This window comes from Dermacentor andersoni, chromosome 1 (genome assembly GCF_023375885.2).
Source record: "Dermacentor andersoni chromosome 1, qqDerAnde1_hic_scaffold, whole genome shotgun sequence".
NCBI lineage: Eukaryota > Metazoa > Arthropoda > Arachnida > Ixodida > Ixodidae > Dermacentor > Dermacentor andersoni.
Genome location: NC_092814.1, coordinates 155,350,389 through 155,376,842, shown reverse-complemented (window position 1 = coordinate 155,376,842; position 26,454 = coordinate 155,350,389). Strand labels below are relative to the sequence as shown.

General features: G+C 41.1%; 1 protein-coding gene across 1 annotated transcript; it reads left to right on the top strand.

Moving 5' to 3' along the window:
• The first annotated feature begins 24 nt into the window (after positions 1-24).
• On the top strand, positions 25-23,734 carry LOC126527605 (intraflagellar transport protein 74 homolog). Its single transcript, XM_050175413.3, has 9 exons — positions 25-887; positions 2,637-2,791; positions 6,130-6,250; positions 7,202-7,327; positions 10,744-10,980; positions 12,692-12,792; positions 13,203-13,290; positions 21,223-21,408; positions 23,271-23,734. The coding sequence occupies exons 1-9, from the start codon at positions 384-386 to the stop codon at positions 23,520-23,522; spliced, it is 1,770 nt and encodes a 589-aa protein (XP_050031370.2). The 5' UTR covers positions 25-383; the 3' UTR covers positions 23,523-23,734.
• Positions 23,735-26,454: the final 2,720 nt, after the last annotated feature.

Below are 26,454 nucleotides of genomic sequence, written 5' to 3'. Positions count from 1 at the left end.
AAAAACTTCGAACGTCATGAACGCCGAGGCCAGGCAGACCAGGGCCTCAGGCTACACTGTACTCGGGCTGTCAGTGAAATACGGCTAGGTTCATTGGTTTTGGTTGAAGCTAAACATTGCTTGAGCTCTGTTGTAAGAGAGTATGGTCAGTATGGTAACAGTCATCACCACACCAATGCACTGACCACACACACCATCATCGTATGCTCCACAGTTACCATGGCAACTGTTTATAAACTCGAACTGTCATGAGTGCGCGAACATTTCCCGAAGCACATTCAAGAGAGCGCTTTCTGCGATTCCTGCAACGTTTGTGAAATATTCTACACAGCTATTTTCATTGCACTCGATCCATATTGTTGGAGCGCCGTCCGAATTTCAGGATGATGGATTCTAGACCAACAACTTCGTCCTCCAACAGACCTCAGTCTCCAAACATGCGGTCATTTACGGCAGCCACACAACGCAGTGGTCTTCTCGGCGCAGTTAGTCGCCTGAGCGGGCGACCCAGCACGCGCACAGGTCCTCCTACGGCGATGCTTTCGCAGATGAGCATTCCGGAGCGTCCTATGACTCAGCATGGCCTTGTGGCGCCGAAGACTGCATTAAAATCTTCACAGCGGCAGGTTCAAGACAAAAGTTACTTTATCGGCTTGCTGAGAGCAAAAATGACAGAATTGATTGCGGAGACTAACCGTTTGCAACGCGCAAATGAATCACTTGCGCAAGAGCAAGCTACTTACTCGTCGTACAAAAAGAAAGCGGAAGCTTTGAGTGCTGAGCTAAAAGAGCTGCAAGGCGATATGGCAGACTACAACTTGCTGGTCGACAAGTTGAACACGGATGCAGACATGGAAGATGTTAAGGAAGAGTACAGAGAACTTAAGGTAATAGCTTTTTTTTTTAGCTGGCAAAATAATTAGGTTTCTGAAATCCACTCACTTATTCTCATTATTTTAGTTTTCACATGTAAGCGGCATCCCCTCTTTTGAGAGAAGTGCTTAGTTGAGTATATATGTTTATATACCGAACAAAATGCACAAAATATGTAACTGATGCACATAAACCACACATATGCGAATAACTTTTGTTGTACGTAGAACACTCTTGCATGCTAGGATCATTCCAGCTTTCTGGTGGTTCCTAATGAAAAGAAATGGGGGTGGAGGTATCATGTGATTTGGCGGAACAAAGAGGACAAAAATCAGACACTAAAGACAATGTAAACAGGGGCACTTGTTCTGTTTGTACGATCTCTTGTTTGGTTTGGTTTTCCTTTCATGATGGGGCATGCACACTGTGGGGAATTGGTCAAAATACAGGTGGTGTTAGGAAATTGCAGTTACTACAGAAATTGATAAAATTGTCAGGAAGAAGCGAATAAGAAATAATGTATAAAAAACTTCAGAAAATCTTTCTGAAACAACTGGTACCAGACCAACTCTGTGACGATAAAAGTTTAAGACTGGTATTGGACAACACAATCAGGTAAAAATTTCTTTGGTTTTTCTTGTGTCCTGACCTCTTTTTCATTTTTTCAGCAAATCTGAAGCTGAACACGTACCAAGTGGGTGCACTGAAGGTGCCGACATATTTAAAAATCAGTGGGCATATTGTAACTTTAAGTTTCAGACTACCGTTATACATGTAGAAAACGAAGATTCATAAGTAGAAAAAGGGCTTAATTTATGCTTATTTTCAATAGTGTGCTGTCTCACAAATCCACAGGTGATTGCTCAAGAAATAGACTTAAATCCCTTTCACTCTTCCACACACATTAAACTTTTGGCAGCTTATTTACCACTAATGTTGTTTCCCCAAGTGTTACATTGTTTTCCAGCATTCGGCCATGCAGCCAACAAAGCACTGGTAGTGGCACTGACGTTTGTATCATGAGTCCTTATTTGGTTTTCAAACCTGAAAACATGCCGGAGTGAGTGCAGTGCAATGCTTTTCAGTGAATATATTCCTGAAGTTTTTGAAAAGGGCCTAGTAACAATGAAGATATAAAGAGCCCAAGCTTTACTTTCCCCATTTCCCGTTAACTAAATGTTAACCGCTCAGTTGGGATGGTGCAATGCCCTACCTATTGCTCCTTTCTGTGGTACACTTACAGTGCCCAAAGTTGGTGTCTGACATAAGTGCCCCAGAGTGACAAAGTGGCAGTGACAGGGTGGGCAGGGTGTGCCAATAACTACTGCTTCCCCGTTTGTTATAAGATGCATGTACGAAGACACTGTATGTCCCTTCTGCAATGTTAGCACTATATGTCTGCTACCATGCGATGGTTTTAATTTTTCATATTTTGAGAATGGAGACAGCAGCAACATTGTAGTGGCATACATTTATTGCTGCCTTTGCATGTGACAAGAGTAATCACAGTAATTTCTTAATTGCTAGTGGTTTAACACCATTGCCATATAGCCCTCTTCATACCAACAAAACACTAACAGTGCTTCACAACTTAGTCATATTTGCTTCATGACCCACTGAAAGACAATGGCTAACATCTATGAGCAGCTGGAGCGTTTTACGGGGAGTTCAGTAAGGCACCTTGCAATGCTACACGGTGACCACTGAATTTTTCTTTGTAATGTCGGTAAATGTCTGTATATGGTTTCTTTCATGTCTTCTAGAGCCAGAATGACCAGGAAGTGAACAGCGTAGAACTTCTTTTTGAGCAGCGGCAAGACCGTGAGCGCCAACTTCGACAGCTTGAAGTGGAAATTGAGCAGGAAAGGAACATGGCAGACAACATAATAGCTGCAATGCAACCAGAGCTACGTCACAGGTACCACAGGCCAGTGACATGGAATAGACCCCCAACAAAATCCACTTTCTTCTTATTAACCTTGTTTGTAATTCTAGTTACATACCCATCACAGTTAAAACTCCAGGTTAGTTTTGCACCATAGCACCACTTGCACAGCAGTGACTTGCTCACTTCATGTCGTATTTCACAATGTTATCAATGTAGGCCCTTTGATGGGCTCAGTTCCAAGCCAGCATTCAATACCTCATGATCTTACCTACGGTGGTACATGTATGCAATCAATTGCTCTCTCAATCCTGCAAATACCTGAATGAGCAGCTCTCTTTATTAGCCGGCTTTTACATATAATTCAGTTCTTAATAAAGTAAATATTTTTGTTTGTGATTATTTACAATATTTCCAAGTGACAGCTGTTGGTATACTACTGCCATGTACTAAGTGTTGCATAAATAGGATTGTCAGGTATACATGGCTCTTTCAGTTGAACCGTTGGCTGATTTCTGCTCAAATTTTGTACAGAGGTAGCATTCTTCCAGTGGGTTCAGTTTCACACCATGTTTGCGAGTATTGTGTGCCTGTTTCATTTAATTGCAATAAAGCCAAAGTGCGCGTCCTCTGTGGCGACACCACTAGAAAAATGTTGATTTTGCTGCAACACAATGGTGGTGCCATCTGTCACTACTACAATGAGAGCCGTGTTTCACCGTACTGATGGCAGATGGCACCACCATTCTACTGCAGCAAAAAAAATTTTTTTTTTTCAGTGGTGTTGGCTGCAGAGAATATGCACTTTGCCTTTGTTGTGAATTAAACAGGCTAGTAATGCTTGCAAACGTGGTATTAAACTTGACCCACAGCAAAATTTTACCTTGATGCCAAATTTAAGCAGAAATCAGTCAGCGGTTTAGCTGTAAGAGTTGCATATATGTGCATGGTGCACCTGTTTATGCAATACTGGTCAAACTGGTGCTTAAAGCAGCTTTCTGTGACTCACCTCTCCTTTTGTGATTTTATCTTCAAGGAAAGAGGTCTGATTTAATGTCAATTTGACAAAGTATATTTGCTTTTTAAACAACATTACTGCTATGTCTTGTGTTTTAACATTCCTTTTACATTGTTTATTAGTTCACCCGAAACACAATTGTAGGTAAAGGACCTCTATTATAGTAGAAAATGCTTGTACTCCAACGGTCATCTGTGGATGCTTATGAACAGGTGTGGCAAGTCATCCATTGCAAAAAGAAATATTTTGACTAAACTGCAATTTTGTTTGTGTTGTAATCTCTAGAGTCCTTATTTACCGTATTTCCTCGATTCTAAGCACCCCCTTTTTTTCATGATCTCGATGCCCAAAGTGAGGGGGGTGCTTAGATTCGAAAAATCTAGAATGACCCCCCTCCCCCTTTTCGCTGCGGCATCACGACGAGACGGGTGCAAAAAATAACATTTTATTTTGCGAACATCCAAAAGAAAAATCGGTGCAGACTGTGAACCTACCGCTTGTGTCGGATGCACAGTCACTATCACTGCCACTCACGAGTTCGTGAAGCTCTGCAGTCCGGCTGTGCGGCAAGATCGCGCCGCGGACGACGTTCCACCTCGGGACTCCGACGGCTGCGGCTCGATGACAAAGCGAGCAAGCGCGCTTGGCGGTCTTGGCTGCGCGTTCTTCCTAACAAATAGGGGGGTGCTTAGATTCGCATGCAAACTTTTTTTCCCAATTCTTTCGCGAAAATACAGGGGGGTGCTTAGAATCGGGGGGTGCTTAGAATCACGAAAATACGGTAACAGTACATCTCAATGCAGTGATGTTACTGTCTGCTTCACATGAAAGAAAAATACTTCAAGAATACAGTAAGATGCCATCCATACACAGCCTCTAATGGAACAGGAGCACTAATTGATATTTCACTGAATATAGCCACATAGCTTTCATCAAACTGTGATTTCCATTTCTTTTAGGACAGACCAAGTAAGTACCTTTTATTATAACTTATTATCGCAGATGATGTGTTATACCTGTGCCACACGGGCGAGGTTATTATATATTTAACCAAACAAAGTGATGACCTAGGTAAAAAAAGAATGATAATATCTTGTGTTCTTTCACTTTGCAAAATTCGCTGTACTGACCTGTAAATATTCAGATAATTGATTTTGAGAAAGTCCCAACTGGAATATGTATTGAGAACAGTGTTTAAAAATAATAATTGCACCTCTTAACTGCTAATTTATTGAAGATATAATACCATGTTATATGTTGTGCAGAAAGAAAGTTGCACAGGGGCTCATCCTGCCTTGTATAATAATAAAGTCCTTGGCTGCATGGGCCCTTGGTTTCTGCCAGTTGAATTCAATACATTAGACTTCCGTTAATTCAGCTCCGGTCAATTCGATTTTTCGGTTAATTCGATATCGACCGAAGGTCCTGGCCGGCGTCTGTATAATTCCGTTATATAATACAAACTTCCGTTATTTCGTCCTCAAACTTGGCCTACGCCGAATAATTCGAACTTGACTGGTCAGCTTCGCCGCAATGCAGTTGTATTATGCCTTGAAGCATAGCAAGAGTGGAAAGGGGCCACTGTCACGGGACATAGGACGCGTTTGTTAACTATACAGGCTCGAACGCGCTGTCTCCGGTCCCAGTAAGAGCACTTAGACGCCTAATGAGCATACTGGCAGCTATTCAGAGCTGTTTATGACGTTGCTGTGGTGATTTGAGCCCTCGCTTCGTCCGCCATGCGTTTAGTACGCGTTCCTTAATTATACGCGCGCGCACGAGCCGCACACCGAGAAGTGGAGAAAAAACATCTGTGTTTTGGGAATGTTAGCGAAAATCAAGGTGGTAAGATAAAAAATTCAAAGCCCAGCCTGAGGGACGTTTAAGGTATTGCGAGTATTGTGTGAGCGTACGTTCTCTGCGGCAATACCACTAGAAAAATGCCGATTTTTCTAGTGGTTAGGCGCCTTATTATTAGGCGTCTGGGGGCTCGTACTGTGACCTGAGATGGCGCACGTGCGTGTGTAAATTAGGGAACACGTTCTATGTCCCGTAACAGTGACACCGTTCCCTCGCCTAATATACTACACCGCATAACACATTTATATTGCGGCGAAGCTAACTTTAAAGGCAAATGCTGCCAACTGAATTAGCGGTGTGTTTCGGCGTGTTTTATGCCTTTTGTTTAATTCGACCCGCCGGATAAATCAGCCCCTTTCGTAGCTCCCGTCAGGATCGAATTAACGGACATCGACTGTATAAAACAACTGGTCAGGATCTTTTGCTATCTGCACATCTTGCCTGCTGCAATATTTTTGGTTGTAAGATGATCTTTCCTTTCTTTGTGGGCTAGGTATACAGAGCAGAAAGACATTAATCAATCACTTGTAGATCAACTGGATAAACTGCAACAGCAGCTTCAAGGTCTTCAGTTGCAGAAGACTGCCTTAGAAGATGATATTTCATTGACTTCGGTAAGCTGTGACCTTGGTTGATGTACACCCCTGAGCAAAAATATATGGACCAAGGATTTCGCAATAAAGCCGATTTTCTTCTCCACCTATGAATTCTACTCGAAATTGAGTACTGCAGTTGAAACTTGGCACTGCAAACTTTCCAGTCACTCATTAATTTCAGTTTGTGTGCCTTAATTCCAAATTAATTGAGCTTTTATGACAAGCCTGTGTACTTTTGCTCATCGGTCTACATACAGTACAGTTCCATTGATACCATATTTATGTGAACATAACAAGTTCTTTCTTTGTTGTTGTGAAATTGCTATTTTGAGAAAGTGCCTTGTGTTCATAACCACGCTCCAAATTTAGTGCAGAGTTATGTTTTCAACAGAAAGCTGAGCTAGTTGGTAAGGATTCATTATGCAAAATAGAAGTGAGGCGTGCAGACAGGACACACTTCTCTACTGTCCACTTCTCTACTCTTGTGTCCTGTCTGCACGCCTCACTTCTATTTTGCATAATGAATATGTTTTCAATATCGCATTTCAAAATGCTGCAAGCTCAACTACTAAGCAACTAAGCTCTGCAGAAAAGCCAAAAGCCAATTGCTTGGTTCCTAGAAAAATCCTTCAGCTGGAGTTATTTTTGTGCTGGAGGTCATGTGTGTCGGCAAGGTAGCAAGAGGTGACGAAGGGTGAACAGTGACACCGAAAAGAAGCAGCGTCAAAGCAGTTCTGCAGTTTCCAAAACTAACATGTCAGAAAGACATGAAGCATTTTTTTTGGAACTAATAACCTAGGTCTGTATGTGAGGAGGTTTATATTTGAGAGTGCTACAATGTTCTTTTAGATGGCTTTTCAGCATATTGCAAGGTGATAGAAAATGTGGCATATCAACAGGTGTTTCATGGTGTAAAAAGCTGTGAAACAACCTGACGATGGGTGAATTGATGTTTTTTGGTGAAAACAGGTGAAGCAGGAAGCAGTGAAGCTGTATGAGCGATTGAGGGAACTAGGAGAGAAAAAAGCAGTTTTGGAGGAAGAACAGAAGAAACGGGGGACTCCAGCCCAGGAAAGGGAGCGATTGCTTGCTCAGGTGTGCTTCATAGCATTTTGTATACTTTTTTGAGCTGCCTAGTTTGCAGAACATTCCAGAAAACTTGAAATACTGTGAATGTCTTCGTTGTAGTGTGAAAAGGAGGGCAATGACACCAGCTTATAGTTTTGTATTTGCAGTAAGCCTTTTAATTACCAGTCACGTGCATATGTTCCTCATACAAATGTCAAAAACATGTTGAAGCAAGTACTGTTGCCCTTGCTAGCATGATTTCTTGTCTCAAATAAGTAGAAAGTGGCTCATAATGTCATTTCGTATATTACCCATACATGGTGCATTAATTCCTTAATAGCTGTGGCACAACATAAGTAAAAGTAGTGTATCATATGCTATTTATTTATTTATTTACATATACTGCAGCCCAATATAGGCCTATAGCAGGAGTGAGAACATTATACATTACTATACGTTACACATTAAAAACACACATATACACAAAAAGACGAATGATAAAACAGAAGTGCTTTACATGTTAGTGAAGTGCTTACCAGTGGTAGCTATAAAATCTTTTAGTGGTAGTGAACAAATGTTACTGGGTAGAGAATTCCAAGTTCTATTGTACGTGGAAAAAAACTATACTTGGATGTGTTAGTACGGGCATAAATAGGTGTAATGTTCAAGGAGTGGGAGCTACGGGTACAGCTTACCTTAGTAAATGTGATATAGTTACAATCAGAAAGACCAGAGGTGGAGTTATTAATTGCATAAAAAAGCTTTAAGGCTTCAATGTGATAACATGAAAGTAATGGCTCTATGTTCAAAGATTGTTGAGCCTGTGTTGGTGAGAAACTGCAGCTGTAACTTTGGCTAATGAAATGGATAGATTTTCATGGTATGTTATTGAGTGAGCTTATTTCACATTGTTTGTAAGGGAACGAAATGACAGATGCATATTCTATAACAGGGCGAATTAACATTTTATATAATAGCGGTTTAGTATTGCAAGGTGTCTTAGCTAAGGGGCGGCGCAAATAACCTGATTTTTTTTACGGCTTTCTCGTTTACATATTCTATATGTTTAGACCAAGAAAGATGTTCTGTTAGAATGACGCCTAAGTATTTATAATGAGACACTCTTTTAAGTTGGATGCCATCCAGAGAATAATAAAATGAGAGGGGGCTCTGTCTATTGGCAAATGACATCACGACTGTTTTACTACAGTTGATGTTCAATTGCCACGTTTTGCACCAAGCGCAGAAAGACATAAGGAATTGGGCAAGACAGTGGTGCTCATCAATGGAGTTAATAGATTCGTATAATACACAGTCATCTGCATAATGTCTGATTTTATTTGAAGTGCTACAAGGTAAATCATTGATGTATATTAGAAATAATAAAGGGCCTAATACAGATCCCTGGAAATGCCTGACGTAATGTTGACAGGAATTTATTCCACTGAGTTATAAGAAACAAATTGTGAGCAATAATGAAGAAAACAGGGATTATTGAATATGGCATTTCATTTTACCAGTAGTTTAAAATGAATAGTCCGGCATGCAACAAATTTGGGTATAGGGTCAATTATGCCCTGTATAAAACCACTGGAACTCTCTGAATATCATCAATGTAAATTAGTATATTGCTCCTATTATAGCTCAGGGCATGTATACCTCCACACTCACCGTGGTTGCTCAGTGGCTATAATGTTGGGCTGCTGAGTACGAGGTCGCGGGATCGCATCCCGGTCACGGCAGCCTCATTTTGATGAGGGCGAAATGTGAAAACACCTGTGTACTTAGGTTTAGGTGCATGTTAAAGAACCCCAGGTGGTCGAAATTTCCGGAGTCCTCCACTACGGCGTGCCTCATAATCAGAAAGTGGTTTTGGCGTGTAAAACCCCATAATTTAATTTTAATGTATACCTCCACCACCACAAGAAGTCACAGCTGCCATTTTATAGCGATGTCTTCTGCTCAATTCCATACCACTCTTGTCTCCATTGTTCAGAATGACTTGCTGATCCCATTGATAATGCGGGTGGAGAGTCACTCTGACCACTGACGAAGCATGAAAAGTGCAAGAAGGGATACCATTGGAAAAGGCATTACTACAAAATAACAGCCATGCTTTCCCCCCACGGCATTGGCAGCATCCACAACTGCTTCAACAAGACAAACTCTTTTTGGCACCTACAAGCAATGTGCTTGGCCTTACAAGAGCAGTTTACATGATAATGATATTTTCAGTAACTTGGCAAACTGGCAGGTCCTCATCACTGTATCCTACGGCCTATTAACATTTTAAACGAGTTTGTAAAAATGTATTATGTTTAGAGACAGATGCTGTGCACAAATATTCTTGCTTTGTTTATTGTTACATTAATTAATTGCTTGAATATTTTTTTCCAGAATGAATATTTTTTTTCTAAATATTTTCAAATTATATTCACATGTGGTGGAGTCTGTCTTTTCACTTGGAAAAAAAGACGGGATCTGTGCATAAAACTGGAACAATGAAGAGACGTACCTTTAAACAGCAGTTATACTGCTGGAATAAATATGGTTTTTGTTTTCGCCTGTTACTGAAACATTTTTCTTAGTCTTATTATTATTATTTTTTTTTTTTTGCAATGAGCTCACATATAATGTTGTCATGATGGAAATTGAACAAAATTCATTACAAGCAGGTTTAGATCTATTGAAATAACTGGGAAAGCTGGCTCGACCTCCAAGAAAAGGGTCTGATGGTTAAGCCAGCTTTCCCATGAGATGGTATACCAACCTAATGGTGAAATTGCCAATTTTTAGATCAGCAAGTACAGTCCTTATCAAAAGTTTCAGAGCAACTACATGTGTGACTGCACCGGCCCCTGTAAGACTTCACTGTCATTGTTTCACAGCCCCGAAGATCAACAGGGACAGTGCTCCTCACTCTCCCGTGCTTCAGAGCGTCAGGAGTCTCACATGCTGCCGCATGGCCAGGCGACAATTCTGGTCACTTGCAGAGTGGTTCCTAAACTTCTGACAAGGCTAGCGAGCTTAAGGAAGTGAAATATGTCTGTGACTTTCACGATTATATCACATGCAACTCGGAAGTGCTATGTGCTGTGACACTTCATCATAGTGATGATCAGCACTGCTACTGCTAGTTGGGCAGAAGTGTGGGCAAGCAAGCTTAACAATTAAGCTAAGACGTCTGTTCCATTGATAGCCATTTCAAAAAATTCTCTACTGACGGTGTTTTCTGGAAAGAAGGAAATGCCTTACAAGTTCCGATACATAAGACAGTCTTTCGTGTACTGGTTTTGGGGTTTGGTAAAGGCTACATAACATTCAGAATTTGAGACATTACATACTATTGACAATGTTGTGTAAATGAGATATCCACCTGAAGGCCTGTACTTACTGTGGAGCAGAAGTTAAGATGGCATTTTAGCTAAAGCCAAAGCTTGCAGGTCAAAGAAGACAACAGTGAGCTGTCGAGCATGGAGAGGCAAGCATCTGAGGCACGTGAGCGCCTGGGAAAACTGCAGGAGGAACTGGCTCAGCTCGACCAGGAGTTGGAGGAGCACAATGGAGAACGACGAGCCAAGTATCAGGAGCTCCGCAAACGTGAGGAAACCATGGATGCTTTCCTTGAGAGCTTTGATGAAGCACGCCAAGATGAACACAAGCGCCAGGAGAAGCTCCAGGTTTGTAGCTAAATACAATACCTGTGTCTCACTTATAGGTCTTTCCAGTTTGGCTGCACTGTCTGGACCGCTAAGGCACAGTTGCACTTTGCCACTCAGTTAAGATAAGCAACAGCACAATATTAGCTGCACAGCCGCACTTGGTTTTAACAGGGGCAGTAGTCATTCTAGGGTGTTCCTCTATTTCTGGGAAAGCAGGCTCCGGCTGCTGGTAGTATCTTGCACAGAAGAGGTGCTAAACTGTCATAAAGTGATGCAGGAACCTCCGCAAAACATGAGGGCTGGTCTTTATGGCATTGATATTTTGATAGATAAATGTGGCTCCCCCACACACCCCAACAGAAATTTGGCAATAGTTAACATTCATTATGAGTGTGAGTTATATGAGTGTGTTTTCAGATATGTGATGTGAACTTCTGCTCTTTAAAATGCATAGTAACAAAAGCAATACTTTGACTGTGAGGGGTATGGTAGTATGGAGGCCCAGATTATACAACAAAAGAGCTGCTTTTTTAAAAATCTTGGTTCATTGCCATGATCCGAAACTAAACAGTATACACATATATTCATCTTAATTGTACTAACATAAAACATCAAAAGTAATAAATAAAATATCTGTGTATGTGTATGTCATTATTGAAAATGGGTTTACTCCGACTTAACATAACAAATTAAAACAAAAGGGTGTAGGCGTATCGCCATCTATGCAGGCGGCATCTTCAGTATACACTGACACAAATGAGGGGAGGTTTTGCCTTTTCTGGATGTGCTTGTACACCGGGCCGGTAATGGCAGTGTGGAAACTACAGTGTACTGCAAGCAGTGTGACACCAAATTTTTTTATCCTTTGACTCGCATCACCCAACTGAACACAAATGCTCCGTTGTAAGAACTTCATCACGTTGTGATGCAGTGTGCTCGAGCAAGCAGTTGCAGCTACAAGAAGTAGAAAAGGTATTTGATGCATTAAAACGGCGCCATTATTCCAGGACGTTTATTAACGATACCCAGAAGCAAATGCGGAGAAGAAGGGGAAGTGAGTCACGAGTGAGGGCAGCGTCTATTGTATCTATTGCTTATGTTCAGGGTGTATCAGATACTGTTCGGAGAGCTTTGCATCCGCTCAGCATACAAACCGTTTTCAAACCCCATTATACTTTGCGGAATGTATTCACGAAACTGAAAGACCACACTCCTGTGGACGATCAGAGCGGGGTCATCTATAAAGTCCAATGTGGGGATTGCGACGTGACTTACATTTGCGAAATGGGCAGAAAAAGGTCAACGAGACTGAAAAAACACAAAGAAGACGTTGCCAACGCCATCATGCAACATGTTCCAAGACCAAACTTGTCGAACACTGCTGGACGACAGGGCATAGCTTCGACCTTGACAATGCGACAACGCTGGCCCAAGAGCAAAAGTGGGGGAAAAGAAAACTCATGGTATTGTGGTTCATCTGTCGTTACCAATCGGCATGCAACACCAACCGTGGCCCCCTGCCGGACGTTTACAAGGATGTGTGGGATGAGTAGACTGGACCTCCCCTCATTTGTAAATACTCTTTTGTTTTAATTTTTTAAGTCAGAGTAAACCTACTTTCAATCATAAATTCACCCGGCTCTTGGAACATTTTTGCATGTCATTGTGGACAAGGCAATTGTTTTGCTTAGATACAACTGTCTTTATGAATTTCCTGCCATCTCTGCAGGGGGAGATCGTGCAACTTCTGGAAAGCTGCTCACGCTCCTTACCCCACTTCTCGACTTTGCCAAGCCAAGAAGAAATGGCTGTACTCAAGGATGACCTGATGTAAGTAGATGGATGCAAAGACATGATATATGTTTAAAAATTAAAAAAAAAATAGAACTCATGCTAACAGCATAGCGCTATCATTGCTCTAATATCTCTAACTTATAAAGCTATACGTATTTATATATTAAAACTTAATGTAAAAGAACTGCGCAAACATTAATGTTCTTAAATCTTTTATGGGAGTTGGTTCTTTGGTGGCAGTTGTTTTTAATGATTGCTTTTAATGATACTGCAACTGGCAATACTAACATGTAAAAGGCTGAACGTTTAAAGTGTGATCTGGAGCTGCATTTGATAGCATTGTACTGTAGAATATCTATGTGTACTTTGCTGCAAAGGCTTTCAGTGAGTATGTGCAGGTTCTGTGTACTTAAAAAATCAGAAACCAAATAAATTAACCGTTTCAGATTCAAAGAAAATGAAATGGAGAAGTCAAAAATGACACTATCTGCTCTAGGGATGGAGCAGAAAAAGCTGGCAGTGGATTTGCAGAAGGTAAATAAAAACACTTGCACCTTTATGTGCTGATTACCAACCGAGTTGATGGTAATTTAAGTCAAGAAAGCACAAGAGAACTCTTTTTTTTTTTTTTTTTTATTGTATGCGGGTATTACTTTGTATGTATTCATAGTCATGATAAAGGAACAGGGATGGTGGAACAAATGGCAACACACCACTGATGGAGCACAAACTAATGACCTCTGCATGTTGTACGCAGTAATAGATGGTCAATTCCGTGAGAGATCAAAACAGGTGGTATATTTGACATTTTTTATTTTTCAGATAATTTTACACATTACACACACATGACTGAATAGCATTAAACTGCCACTTGTTTTTAAAGAAAGCTATTAGTAAATGGGGGAAAAATCATCAGAGGTCATCTGGTAACGACAACAATTTAGCAAAATACATTTTTTCTTATCTTCGTGACAGTGCTTAAGGCCATGCAAGTATAATATAGCAAATGTCTTTGTTTATAGTGCAAATAGAAATAAAGGGGAAATAGCTCATGGCATTTTAAGGACTTGTGGACAAAGTAACCTTTTAAAAAAATTATTGAAAACGCTACATTTTTCAAACTTTCAAATCCTTGGGACTCTGTTGATACTTCTCTGTGCATCCCAGCTTGTTGCAATTTACAGCAGAGGTAGGCCTCCAGGTGGATAACGAACCTGTGCATTTTTATTCTTTTACTAATTTTTAAGTACATTTTTTTTTTACCCAGAGCATCAAAATTAAAAACATTTTACTTTATTGAAAAATGTTTATAAAAAAATACCCTCTTGTTCAAAGTCACCCAAATTGTTCTCTGAGGACTTCAGAATAATAATATGAAAAAATATGTTGCATCGTTCTTTTTTGAACAATGTTACACATGTCTGAATATCTTGTTTCAAGAGAATGGTGCATAGTGCAGAACTAAGCATTTTTTGGGAAATGTAATTGTATAAGAACATGCCTCCATCTCTTCTGAGCCTTGCTCAGTGGCAAGAATGGGGTATTTGCAGATGGTGGATAATGTTTTCGAAGACAAAAAGACGTTTGAATGAAATGCACTCGCATAGTTCGTCACTTCAGTACAGCAGCTGATATATATTCCTCCTCGTCAAGAGGCAGCAAACCCAGTAGTGGCTTTCCCTTCTTTCATCTGATTGCATGGAACAGAATTCGCGTCTTGGATGCTAACGAATGCAATCACTCAATGCGTGTGTTGCTTTGTCATGCTATTCCAAATTGAAAAAGTCATTATGACAGGCAAAAATAATTTGTGCTCCCGGATTGCAGTCGCCAAGAGTGTTGGTTTAGTTCACACAAAAGTGTTCATTTTCATACCAGATGCAATCAGTCAGAGTTTAAAAAGTCTCGACTTTGTGAAGTTTGGTGGCAGCATTTTTAGCCACAGGCAAAACATGTTTAGTGCGAGTCACGCCTGGTCTGCATAGTGAAACATACCATGAACGGATGCCTTGCACATTGGACACGAATTCCCACTCCTTTCTTTTTTCATTACGGAAGCACTCAATCTCGCTTGCAAGTACATGAATCAGCTGGATGTTCTCGAGCTTGCCTTGGAGTTGTGTGACCATTTCAGGTGCCAACTGTATTACTCTGCCATTTTCTGCCCATAGGTTGTGAAGAGAAGCTTGATGCTTTACGGCTCCTCCGACTCAACCACATGAGTTCTGCCTGTGTCCAGTCGCAGGGAACAGCCACTTTACTGACTCATAATTTTTGCACAAAAGCTCATACAATTGTAATTTGTTTTTGAAGTGGCTTGCGGCTCTGTCACTTACGTAGGTGGTGTGGCTTTGTGGGGGAGACTTCAAGGCACTCGTGGATCTTGCTTAATAATGAAGCCAAGCATGGGCTGCATCGTGCGACATGTCAACACTTATAACAGCGTAACTGTGTGTTGTTTTTCTGGTGGTTACAACACAAGTGAAAATTGACTTTTTCTTTTTTTGCCAGTGGTAGGATTGAATCTCATTTAAAACAATGGCAGTCTAGTTTTTTGAAGTGAAAACACAGAATGAGGGATCCTTGCTGCTCACATTGTTTTGCTTCACGAATGTCTGCAGCTTGTGCCCGCCATATATAGTCCTTCGGAAACCACTTGGAGATCCAATTAGCTATTTTCTTCACAAAGTCGGCTTCAATGTTTTCTTTACAATGTCTCCATTTTCCCACGCTGCATATGTGACCTCAGCCTCGTGTGGGGCCCCCAATGTTCTTCTAGTTATTCTATCGCTCATAGGACACAGTTCACAGTCACCTAGATGGCATTTCACTGTTGGCGAGGGGCAGATGCACTTCTTTTAAGTCCTCGATGGTATACGCATCATCCATCAAAATTTTTAGTGCAGTAAGCTTGGCATTGGCACAATACACAAAAAGGCACACTTGGTCTGGAGCAAGCAGAACCCTCTTTGGATGAAGTGAATAGAACTTTGACAACGCCATTTAAATGTCCATATTTGTCGCCTCGAGTGTACAATGTGCCTCTCATATTGAGCGAGAGATAAACCTGGGCACATACTGCATTTCACCTTCAACAACCACGCACGTATTTCTTGTTTGGGCTCTGTTAAGAGCACCCATACTCATCTTTTGTGTAGTAGGCCATGACAGTCTGCTTATCCTTAGGACTTATACAAAACCTCTAAGGTGGATTTGGGGCTGCCCGCATGCTGTGCTTCTCATGCCAACTTCGCACCTTGTGAATCATTTACTTTGATAAACTTGGCATGGCGACCTGAATTTTTCATGGATCAAGGTTTGTTGGCAGCAGTGTCAACAACTGAAGGCGTCCTTGATAAGATGTACATGCTGCGTAGACTTTTCTCAAGTTTCCCAACCATTCAAGTCAGTCATCACAATTGTTCCTTGAGGGTTCAGGACTACCAGTTCTCCCAGAAAGAGCGCAGACCCGTGATCGAATTTTGACTGCAACAGCACTTTTGATTTCGCTTTGATTCCTGTTTTGCGTAAGAGTTTCTTTGTCGTTGAGGAACATGACTTGGAGGCCTCGAGGGTGAAACATCAGTGAACTCCATGTGCCTGTTCAGCTTGCCGGCTGTCTCTCCCTCGGGTACGAAGACGTCACCGGTATCACCAGAGTCCGAGAACGCTGAGACCAAATCCTTGTACCACTTGAAGCAGTGTTGACAGATCTGATCTCCATCTCTAATTGGACGCACACCTTGATGAAAGATCTTCCACAACAGAGAGACACCGACATCTTCAACACTATGGAAATTTCACTGGAATGGAATTTTCTTGTGCACCATCAGCTAAGATGTCTATTGCTGCACTTCGCTTACTGAGAGAGCCGCGCACCTTGCTGTCTTCTTCACAAATGCATTTCACTGTTGTCTGTGCTTCCATGTTGTCTGAACGGGCACACAGACCCACTGCAGAAGGCAAACATTATTGGCCCTCTGTCTAATTCCATAGCTTATATTTTGGCACTTTGCGGGAAAAAAAAAATAATGGAGGGCTGTAAATGTGCTCATTGCCTGTTGAGGAGGAATATCGGCTGCTGTACTGAAGTGACGAACTAAGCGAGTGCATTTAATTCAGTTTTTTTTTTCTTTACGAAAATATTTTCCACTGACTACAAGTACCTCATTCTTACCATTGATAAGGCTCAGAAAAGAAGGAGGCATGTCCTTGTATAACGTTTTTGCAAGAAATGCTCATTTCTGCACTATGGACCACTCTCTCAAAACACAATAATCAAACATTTGTGACATGTTCCAATAAAAATGATGCAACATGTTTTGCATATTATTATTCTGCAGTCCCAGAGAAGAATTTGGGTGACTTTGAATGTGAGATAGTTTTTTTTAAAAACATTTTTCAATAATGTAGAATTTTTTAAATGTTTATGTTATAAATAAAAAATTGTATTATGTACTTTAAGGTTAGTAGAAGAATAAAAATGCACAGGTTCGTTATCCACCTAAAGACCTATCTCTGCTGTAAATCACAACAAGCTGGGATGTGCAGAGAAGTAGCAAAAGAATCCCAAAGATGAGCAAGTTTGAAAACTGTAGCGTTTTCGATAATTTTTTTTTTTAGGTTGCTTTGTCCACAAGTTTTTAAAATGCCATGAGCTAGTTCCCCTTTATTTCTATTTGCTATAATAAAGGTAATAAGGTGTAAATAAAGGTATTTGCTATATTATACTTGCGTGGCCTTAAGTATTGTCACGAATTTAAGAAAAACCTTTGATGATTTTTTTGCCCGTTTACTAATAGCTTTCTTTAAAAACAAGTAGCTATTGAGCACTACTCAGTCACGTGTGCGTAATGTGTAAAATGATCAGAAAAATAAGAAGTCATATACACCACCTGTTTCAATCTCTCGTGGAATTTAGCTGCTTTGTTTTAATTTGGAACACAGCCAAACATTAAGTATGCTCAGGGCATCCCTTTGCAATAAATGCTTTTTGTTTTTTTTAGTTTCAGCCTGGCTGAGTCAGAAATTCATTTGAATTTTGACTTAATGTGCACAAGTGAATGTTTGGGCCTTGTTATGCTGTTACCTTTGCAGTTTACATAATTTCAGTTCTGCTGACATATTGTTATCAGTGTACAGAGTAGTCTGAAGTTTAAAGTGAAGGTAGTACCTTGTTTTACGATGCTTTAGTTGATAGAGTGAGGACGGTAGAATAAATATGTATAGCCTTTGTTTCAGCTTTCTAGCCTAAAGCTACTGTGTATGTTAATTAATGTGAAGCTTTGCATGCTGAATGGGGTACCATTTAGCTTGATTTTCTGCAGTTTTTTGCTGCGGCACCTTTAACAGTTTCTATGCTTAAGTACCAAATTTCATTGAGGATTCTAGATTTCAATGTTCCTTTTCTCAGGAACCAACGGCAGAATAACCATTAAAATTGGCAGGTGTACTCCACATATTAGTGTCTTCAAACGGAATTTAAGAAAAATGCTGATGAGGAAAATTAACGCAACGAAAAGACAGTGCACACAGGAAGGAAAGACAAAGACAAGCGCTACTCACAGCTGGTTACCAGCGGGAAAGGTTATACAATACAGTGGAACCTCGCTCACACATTTTGGAAGAAACCGCGAGAAATAACGTACTAATCGGGTAAACATACGATCCGAAGTAACTAAAAAAAATTGACAGAGAACTATTGCTGACATCTACGTAATGCGAAGCGTCGCGCAGATCGTTGCGGCACGAGACGCCGTCGCGCGTCGAGCTGGTGGTGTACCGGGGGTCCGAGACGCGTTTTGTTGTTTTTCTATTGCGTTGGTGTTTTAAGAGGGCGACGGGAAACCAAAGCGAAATCGAGCTGGTGGGCGACGCCGGATGCTGCCGAAGCGAAACGTGATGCCCACATCGCGCCGCCTGTAGCAGGGAACGGCGGCGCGTTTGGATTATCACCTAGCTACTAAAAGCGTGCAGTACGCTACCAATGACACTACGCACCACGCGCTGTAAAACAGATACGTGAAGATGGTTATCGCAATAGGTTTGGCGGCGATAGCTATGAATGCGGCGTGCGATGACCCGGGCGGAGATTTGCTGGTACCGGAATAAGAAACTGTGCGCATCATCATTTTCACGTGAGACGGGCAGCTATATACTCTGCTTGATATGGCGCGCGCCTCGCGCCTTTTATTGTTCACATGGGATCCAGCGGCCGGAAAACGTATACCATCGCAGTCTGCAGCAGGGATCGGCGGCGCGTTTCGGTTATTGCCTATCAAAAGCGTGCGCTACACTTCCGACGCCACCAAGCGCTGTGAAACAGATAGGCGAAGATGCTTATTGAAATAGGATTGGCGGTGACAGCTGTGAATGCCGCGTCCGACGACCCCGGAGAAGATTTGCTGGTACCGAAATGAGAAACTGAGTGCGCGCCGGCATTTTCACGTGAAACGGGCGGGCGAGTATTGCTAGCTGTGAAGCTGCCGCGGTGGGCAGCGATATACTGTTCTCGATCGCGCGCGCGCCTCGCTCATTTTTATTGTTTACATGGGATCTAGCGGCCTGAAAACTTATCATACGATCGCATTTTGGCAACGTACTGGACACTGGTGCCGAAAAAATCGTGTTTTCCGGGAACGTATAAACCGGTAAAAAATTAGCGTAACTCTTTGGGTCATTTTTTTGTGTTCCCGATGGCGACCGTTGGGGCCGGGAAAGACGTACGTAACGGGAACGTATCAACGAGGCTCTTCTGTATATAACCTTGTAACACATGCACACAATAAAAAATGCAGAAGCAACACAGGAAGTACCCATATATTTCAAAGACGGTTGTGCAGGTAGTCAAACTCTGAGTTAAGTAGTGCGATTGATGGCTCACTTATGCTGTGCAAGACCAACTAGCCCAACAATGAATTCTTCTTAAGAAAAATGGATTCATGCTAGCAGCATGCAAGAAAAAAAAAAAAAAAAACATTGCCCACACTAGTTGTGACCTATGAGAGGGTAACTTCAGGATTTCAATTATTGTGCCAGAGTAAATGTTTTAGTATCTTAAGTTCAAAATGTTGGCAATACAACCTACTTAAAGTTTCACTATAATCAAGCAAATAGTTTTCTAGTAAAGGTACACCAAAGTAAAAGACAAAATAAAATTATGCAATTTGATGTTGCCACATTTACCTATGTGTTAGAAAGGCTCCAGCAGAAGATATGTCATTTTTCGCTTTCTTTCCATCATCTGCCCAAAGCCATTCTGAAGGTTGCTTTTCCTTTTTCATCATTCTTTGATTTTTGTGGAGTTTGAGGACTCTGCCTTATGAACCTGCTCCTTATCAAGCTGGGTGAGAGCACTTTCACAGAATACGCCCATTCTTATGCCAGATGAACTCGAAATAAGACTTTGTGCATCATTTTCATAATTGTCCACTTCACACCCATTCTTGAAATGTTGAGGTACAACAATGTAGTTAGATACAGGGGTGAAATTGGACTAACACACACATACACACACGCGTGCACACACATACACAAAAGAAAAGAAGTCGCACTGATGCAATGCACTACAGCAGCACTGTTATTGGAAAAATTTGCAGTGACACCTAATGAAAATGGGATAAACTGAATGTTTTGCATATAAGATCGTATTATTCAATAAAACAAAAATACTGCATGTAAACAGAATGCATATGTTTTTAAATACCGGGGGGTGGAGCTTTTGGTGCTGTGTTTAAATAGGTTGGAGTACTCACCACTATGCTACCTTGCTTCCTGCGCTGTGTATAACTTTGTCGTGTTCGAGTCTAAAAATTGGAGTTGATAAAAATTGATTTTTTTTGTTTACTCTACCATCTCTTGTTAAACAAGTTCATTTTTCTTCCCTTTACGTACATGCTACTTTAATTGGCTGCTTTCTTCTCACCAAGACTACAAATACTACATCAACTGTTTTTCTTTCAAGCCAATGTTTGCCATGATTGTGGGGAAACAGCAGGAAAAAAGGGAGACAATAAAGATGGACAGGACAGGCACTGTCATATCCATATTTCTTGTCTCGTTTTTTCGTGCTGTTTCCCCATAATGAAGCCATACCAATAAGCTCACATTCAGACCCTTTTACAGTGTTTGTCCTTATGGGCTATTTCTTGCTTCTGGGTACTCAGTAATAAGGCACAAAAGGTCATCACACTGTTGTGTGCAGTTAGCATATAAACTGACATCAGCATTCAAACTAGGTTGAAGTATCTTTAATGGAACAAGAAATAGATTTAGACAGAACTTAAGGTGACACTTGAAGGATATTATTCATCTGGCAAAGATGTATATGGTGCCTGAATCAACCTCATGGATTTAAACAAGTTATACAATCATGGATGTAACAGAAATGAACTTCTTTAGTTTTTGTAAACAAGATTAATACAGGCCATACTTTTCCTCATATTATCATATTTGCATCCTTTTTAGATAGAACAACTAGAAAACAAAGTTCAGCAGGAGCTGGATAGCCTCAAGAGCAAGATTAAACAGATGGAAGAAGAGATGGTTGTCTTCTGTGACCTGGACAAACTAAAAAGCTCTTCAGAGATAAAGAAGCAAGAGCTGTTGGCAGAGAAAGAAGCATTGCTGATAAAGAAGGGGCCAACCAGAAAGGTGAAAAGCAGCTTTGACCACTTCTCAATTAAGGTGCTCTCATGCCAAGGATCACCCATAACCTGCCATGCATAAAGACAGTGACTTAAGTCAAGTTAGGTGTTTAGTACTCCTCATCTGATCAAACCTAATTACACCTATTTACATGAAGCAAAACCATCTTGCAAGCCTATTTTACAAGGTCACAACTAGTATGCATGACATGGAAGAAAATAAACTAAATACTAAAAAATATGTAATTTTTCCTGCATTACAAGATATTTTCACATCGCAAACATGCATAAGTTTTGGCTATTGATTTTATTGATTAGATTCCCCACCATCTGTTGCACGAACCTCCCACGTATCCTCGAAGCCTTCCTGCATCCTTCCTTCCAGTCTTCTCTTCTCCACAGTCTTCCCCTTTACCTAAAAACTACATATTGTTGACAGCCACATGAAAAGCCACCTATATATATTTTGTTTGTTCTAATTTGTTTGTCATTTAATTAAGAATAGTTAATTAAGAATAGTTAATTCAAAAACTTCTTAAATAAACTTATTGGATAGCCCATGTTTGCCTTTTAAAACGTATATAGGGTACAATTGTTTGTGAAATATTATCTTTTCTGTGCCTTTGTCGTAATGAAAACCTTCAATAGAAAAGCCCACATGGCAGCCCAATAGACGATATGCAAAACCTGCAAATGAGCCTCTCCACACACCTTCTTTGATGTAGCCAAGGTGGCGGACCTAGGGCTAGAATTGTAATTGAAGTATCAACTTGCAGGTCAGTGACATAATTCCTGAAACAGTTTATTCTCCACTCTGGCCAAGGTTTCAAAGCACATTTCTCAGCTTCAACAGCACTAATAGCAGGAGCATGGCCATTTTGATTTGGGAAAGTTAGCTCTGTGGGAAAGCATGCTTAGGGCTTTTGAATATCATTGATTGCTCGCTCACCTCCCGAGTACTGCCCTCAAACATGCCACAAAGAACTAAACATTCCCGATGGACCAATGCTTCACCATTCACATGCCTATATGTCACAGGCTACTTGTTTTGGTGTAGCTGCTAAATTTGGGCCACCAACTGGTCTAGTGTGGATTTGGGTGCGAGTGACGTCTTGTGATGACAGTAAGTAGTCCATGAATGCCAAGCTATCAGGAGGCAACTGGTGTACTCACGATTTTCCTTGTCACAGAAAGCTGATTGCTAGAACAAATGTAGTGGCAACACCTTGCAAACTCACCAACTACAACTTGTAAATTATGATATGTGGCATAAAGCAATTAAAATTTTTTAAAATTTTGCTCATATGTATTCGACTATGCATTTTGATTTCTGGTGCAAGTAATATTTGTCTATTCAAGTAATCCTGCTCGAGAACTAGAAATTGCTTACGGCAGGTAGCACATCTTTAAATATCCTGTATAGTCTGAAAAAAGATTGTAGTATTTCTGCTAACATGGTAAATGTCAATTAGTGTAAAAGAGGCATGTAAATTATGTAGTTATTGCAAAAAAATTTTTCATCATGCAGTACTACTTGGGATATGGAAGTCAAAATGCTGTAAACTTTATGGTGTGGCTGTGGCTGCAAGAAAAATTTATTCAACGCACATGCATTAATTTGGACACTACTCATCTTGCTGGAAAAGCGCTCTTCTGTCATAGTTTGTAAAGGGAGTGTGGGAGCATGTTTTACTACAGCTCTGTGTTTAAACCAATGTTGGAAGTTTACCCACTTTTCTAGTTCAGGCAGGGTTCATCCTGGGTGTATTATAGTCAAAGATAAGTGTTCAGTGCCAGCCATCCTTGCAACCAGTGTTGTTTGGTCTGCACTCGTGACATGCCAATACTGTGCTGCTGTTTCTTTGAAAGGTGGTCGAAGAACTGCAAGCCCAGTATGACGAAGCAAGAGCTGCACTGAATGAAGAAGAAGGCTACACACGCTTAGTGAACCTGGAACGCCGCTGGCAGCACCATGAGCAGAATAACTTTGCTGCGCAAGAGTATGTCGAAGCCAAACTGGCTGAGTACAACTACCACCCCATCAAGCAGGATGTGCAGGCACTGCTGGAAGCCTACAATACTGCCTTGCAGGAAAGCCTTGGAAAGGCATCCTATGGCTGAATAACTGTCCAGCATGCCATTAGGTTCATGATGTATCAGCGCAATAGACACAGATAGAAAAGAATGAACAAACGCAAGCACTGTCCAACTCACCCAGTTTTCTTTTATTGTGCATTTGCTATTGCTTGCTCGATAGCAAAATTTAAAATCACTTCTAAATTGTGAAATGCTGAATAGCTGCAGAAAAAAATAAAATAAAGTGCTTAAGCTAACCCTCGTGTGAAGTACACCTTCATGTCCTTTCATACGAGCACCAGAGACCAGTGGCTCGTTGATGAGCCCTTCTGGGGTTTGGGTCTGAACAAAGGGGATTTGTTAGTAAAAAATAAAAGGGATTTCCTTTATTCCGGTCACACTTCATACCAAGTTGGCAAAAAATGTGCTCAAGGAGGGCAAAACCAAAATGTAAAAGCAACACGGTTTGCTTCATCCTAACTGTATGTGCTCGAAGCAGAAAACAGTAGCAAATGTAGAGCAGTTAAGTGATGTCTAGATGTAGCAACATACTACGTTAGAACAGAGCAGTTGCAGGCACCTGAGTATTCTAGACTGCATTTTAGACAAACTAAAGCTGAACAGTTTAGGCATCTCAATTTATCATTCCATAGATAAAGTGCACTTCTTTTGATCTTTGGATAAAGTGGTTCAAAATAGTATTATAGTCAAGATACTCTGGCTCAATATCATCTTGCAGTGCAGCAAAAGATATGAGGCGTGATAAGGCACTGTGACATGCTCTGCATGCACCACATAATCTGCCATAGAATGTAGTTCCATGCTTTGGCATTGGTTATATAGTATATACATAGGTTTAGTATTGTTAAGCACTACTAAATGTTTGTATGGTAGTTTCTAGTGTGCGAAATAACTGCTTGTAATACATGCTTTTGGACGCGACATCTTTCAGTTCGGTCAGAGGAGGCCACTTGCTAAAACCTCATGTAACGAAAGCATATTATACGTTTATCGCTTATATCTTTGGAACCATACTATCCACGCACCTTACCTTGGTATTATTGTATAGAGCATAGAAACCATTACGTGATCTTGCATGTCTTGTGCGCCCAGATGGTGCTGTTTTCGTGCCACATGTGATACAATTGAAGCTAAATTTAGCCTCTTGTCGGTGTTCAGAGAGAAATAGTTTGGTAGTATGTTTGTTGATTCAAGCAGGAGTGGTTGCGTTTTAGAAAGCTCACTCAGCCATAGTAGGTGTAATCTATCAAACTCAAACCTATGCTATCAGGAGTTAGAAGGCCTATAAGTGTGCAATCACTTGCAGAAATTTTATGCTTGCTTGGCTATAGCGCTCCCAAATTTGACATGTAGAGTCTAGAAATGGCATGGAGAGACCCGCGCAGCAAGGGAGAGGGATACCCAACCCCTCTGGCCACAGCGGAACATGTCCGTCTCCATAAGGAGCGCAGGTGCAGCAGATTGAGGCAAGCACAGGAGCCCCAACCATCTACAAGTGCAACAGGCTTGTGCGGTGCAGGGTAAGGTGCCTCGTAAGATAAGGTAAGGCGCAGGGTAAGGTGTTCTCCTCGTGGAGCGGCGGGCTAGGAGGACATCGAGGCGCCCTAGCACAGGGCAGTTTCCAGCACCACCAGTAGGGGGGGTCATTTCTTTATCCTAGTTACCAAGCACCCTCTGCAAAACGATGGGGCCCACTACAAATAGAAAGCGAGATAGGACTGCAAGACTCACACTAGCTGTAACTTAACCATGTAAGCTTTCTAATGTGTGAATAAATGTAACTTGTGTATTTGGTTACGTCATTTTTGTACCTTAGTGCCCATACACCCTCTGCGCCACACACAAGCCATTTCATGGACCCCACTGCAGCTGTGTTGCTGATACAGCCTACCTGATTTTTTAATAGAACAGAGACAGCAGAGTGGTACCTGCCATCAATATAGTCCCTCATCAATCTTGCTGCTTTCCAACTATGTTTGTAATATCTGCAGTAAAATTTTCCAAATGATCAGTAATTATTTTTAACTCATGGTTAGCTTAAGAAAGAAGTCAATTCATGGACTTCTTTTTTGTGATGCGGAATACTGAGATGGCGTTGCACTGTGATTCACAGGATGCATTGGCTTCGATGCCGATTGTCAAAAAAAAAAAAAAGAGAACCTTTTTTTGAGCTGTCCAATCGGTTTAATGCTATGTTGGTTGCGGTACATAGTCGAACTGCATACAAACCGGCTGGCTGAGGTGAACACAAACTTCAGTATGTGGACACAAAAGCTTCGCTTACACTGATTGTGACAGTGTGCGGAATCTGCATTTCTTTCCCTGAAAACTCGCCTCTGCCAGCACTATCAAGCTCAAAATGTTGGTGAATGACGCTGCATATGTACTAATTATTTGTATATATCTGTTGTGACAAACACTATTGGAGGATCAAGAGGGGGGAAACTTTGGGCCAGTTGGTCCGACATGGTTGAAGAGGAAAAGAACTGTGACTTCAGACGGAACGCGAGACGAAGGAGTGGACAGGATGAGCGGTAACTAGCAACTGAGGTTTATTACCATGAAACACACGTGGCAGAAAGCACCCTAGGTGACAATGGAAAGTGCTAAGGGAAAAAAACAACTATCACTTGTTAATCAAAAACCGGGTTTCTTTATCTAGGAGAGCCACCGAAGGCTCACTTACACACGTGTCTAGGCCAAGGCTGCGCAAGTGTGCCGCTTGCATAATTTCTTGCTTAAGTCTAGAGTCTCCCCGTCCTACAAAGATGGCTTGACTGAATTTGGGGTAGCAACCTTTGCATTCCCTGGTGTGTCTAGGGAGATTGGTGCCGCTATCACCCTTCAAGGAGCGGAAATGCTGCCGCAGTCTATCAATACATTATCATTAATATTATATATATATATATATATATATATATATATATTATTGATAATGGTAATAATATCAGTAACA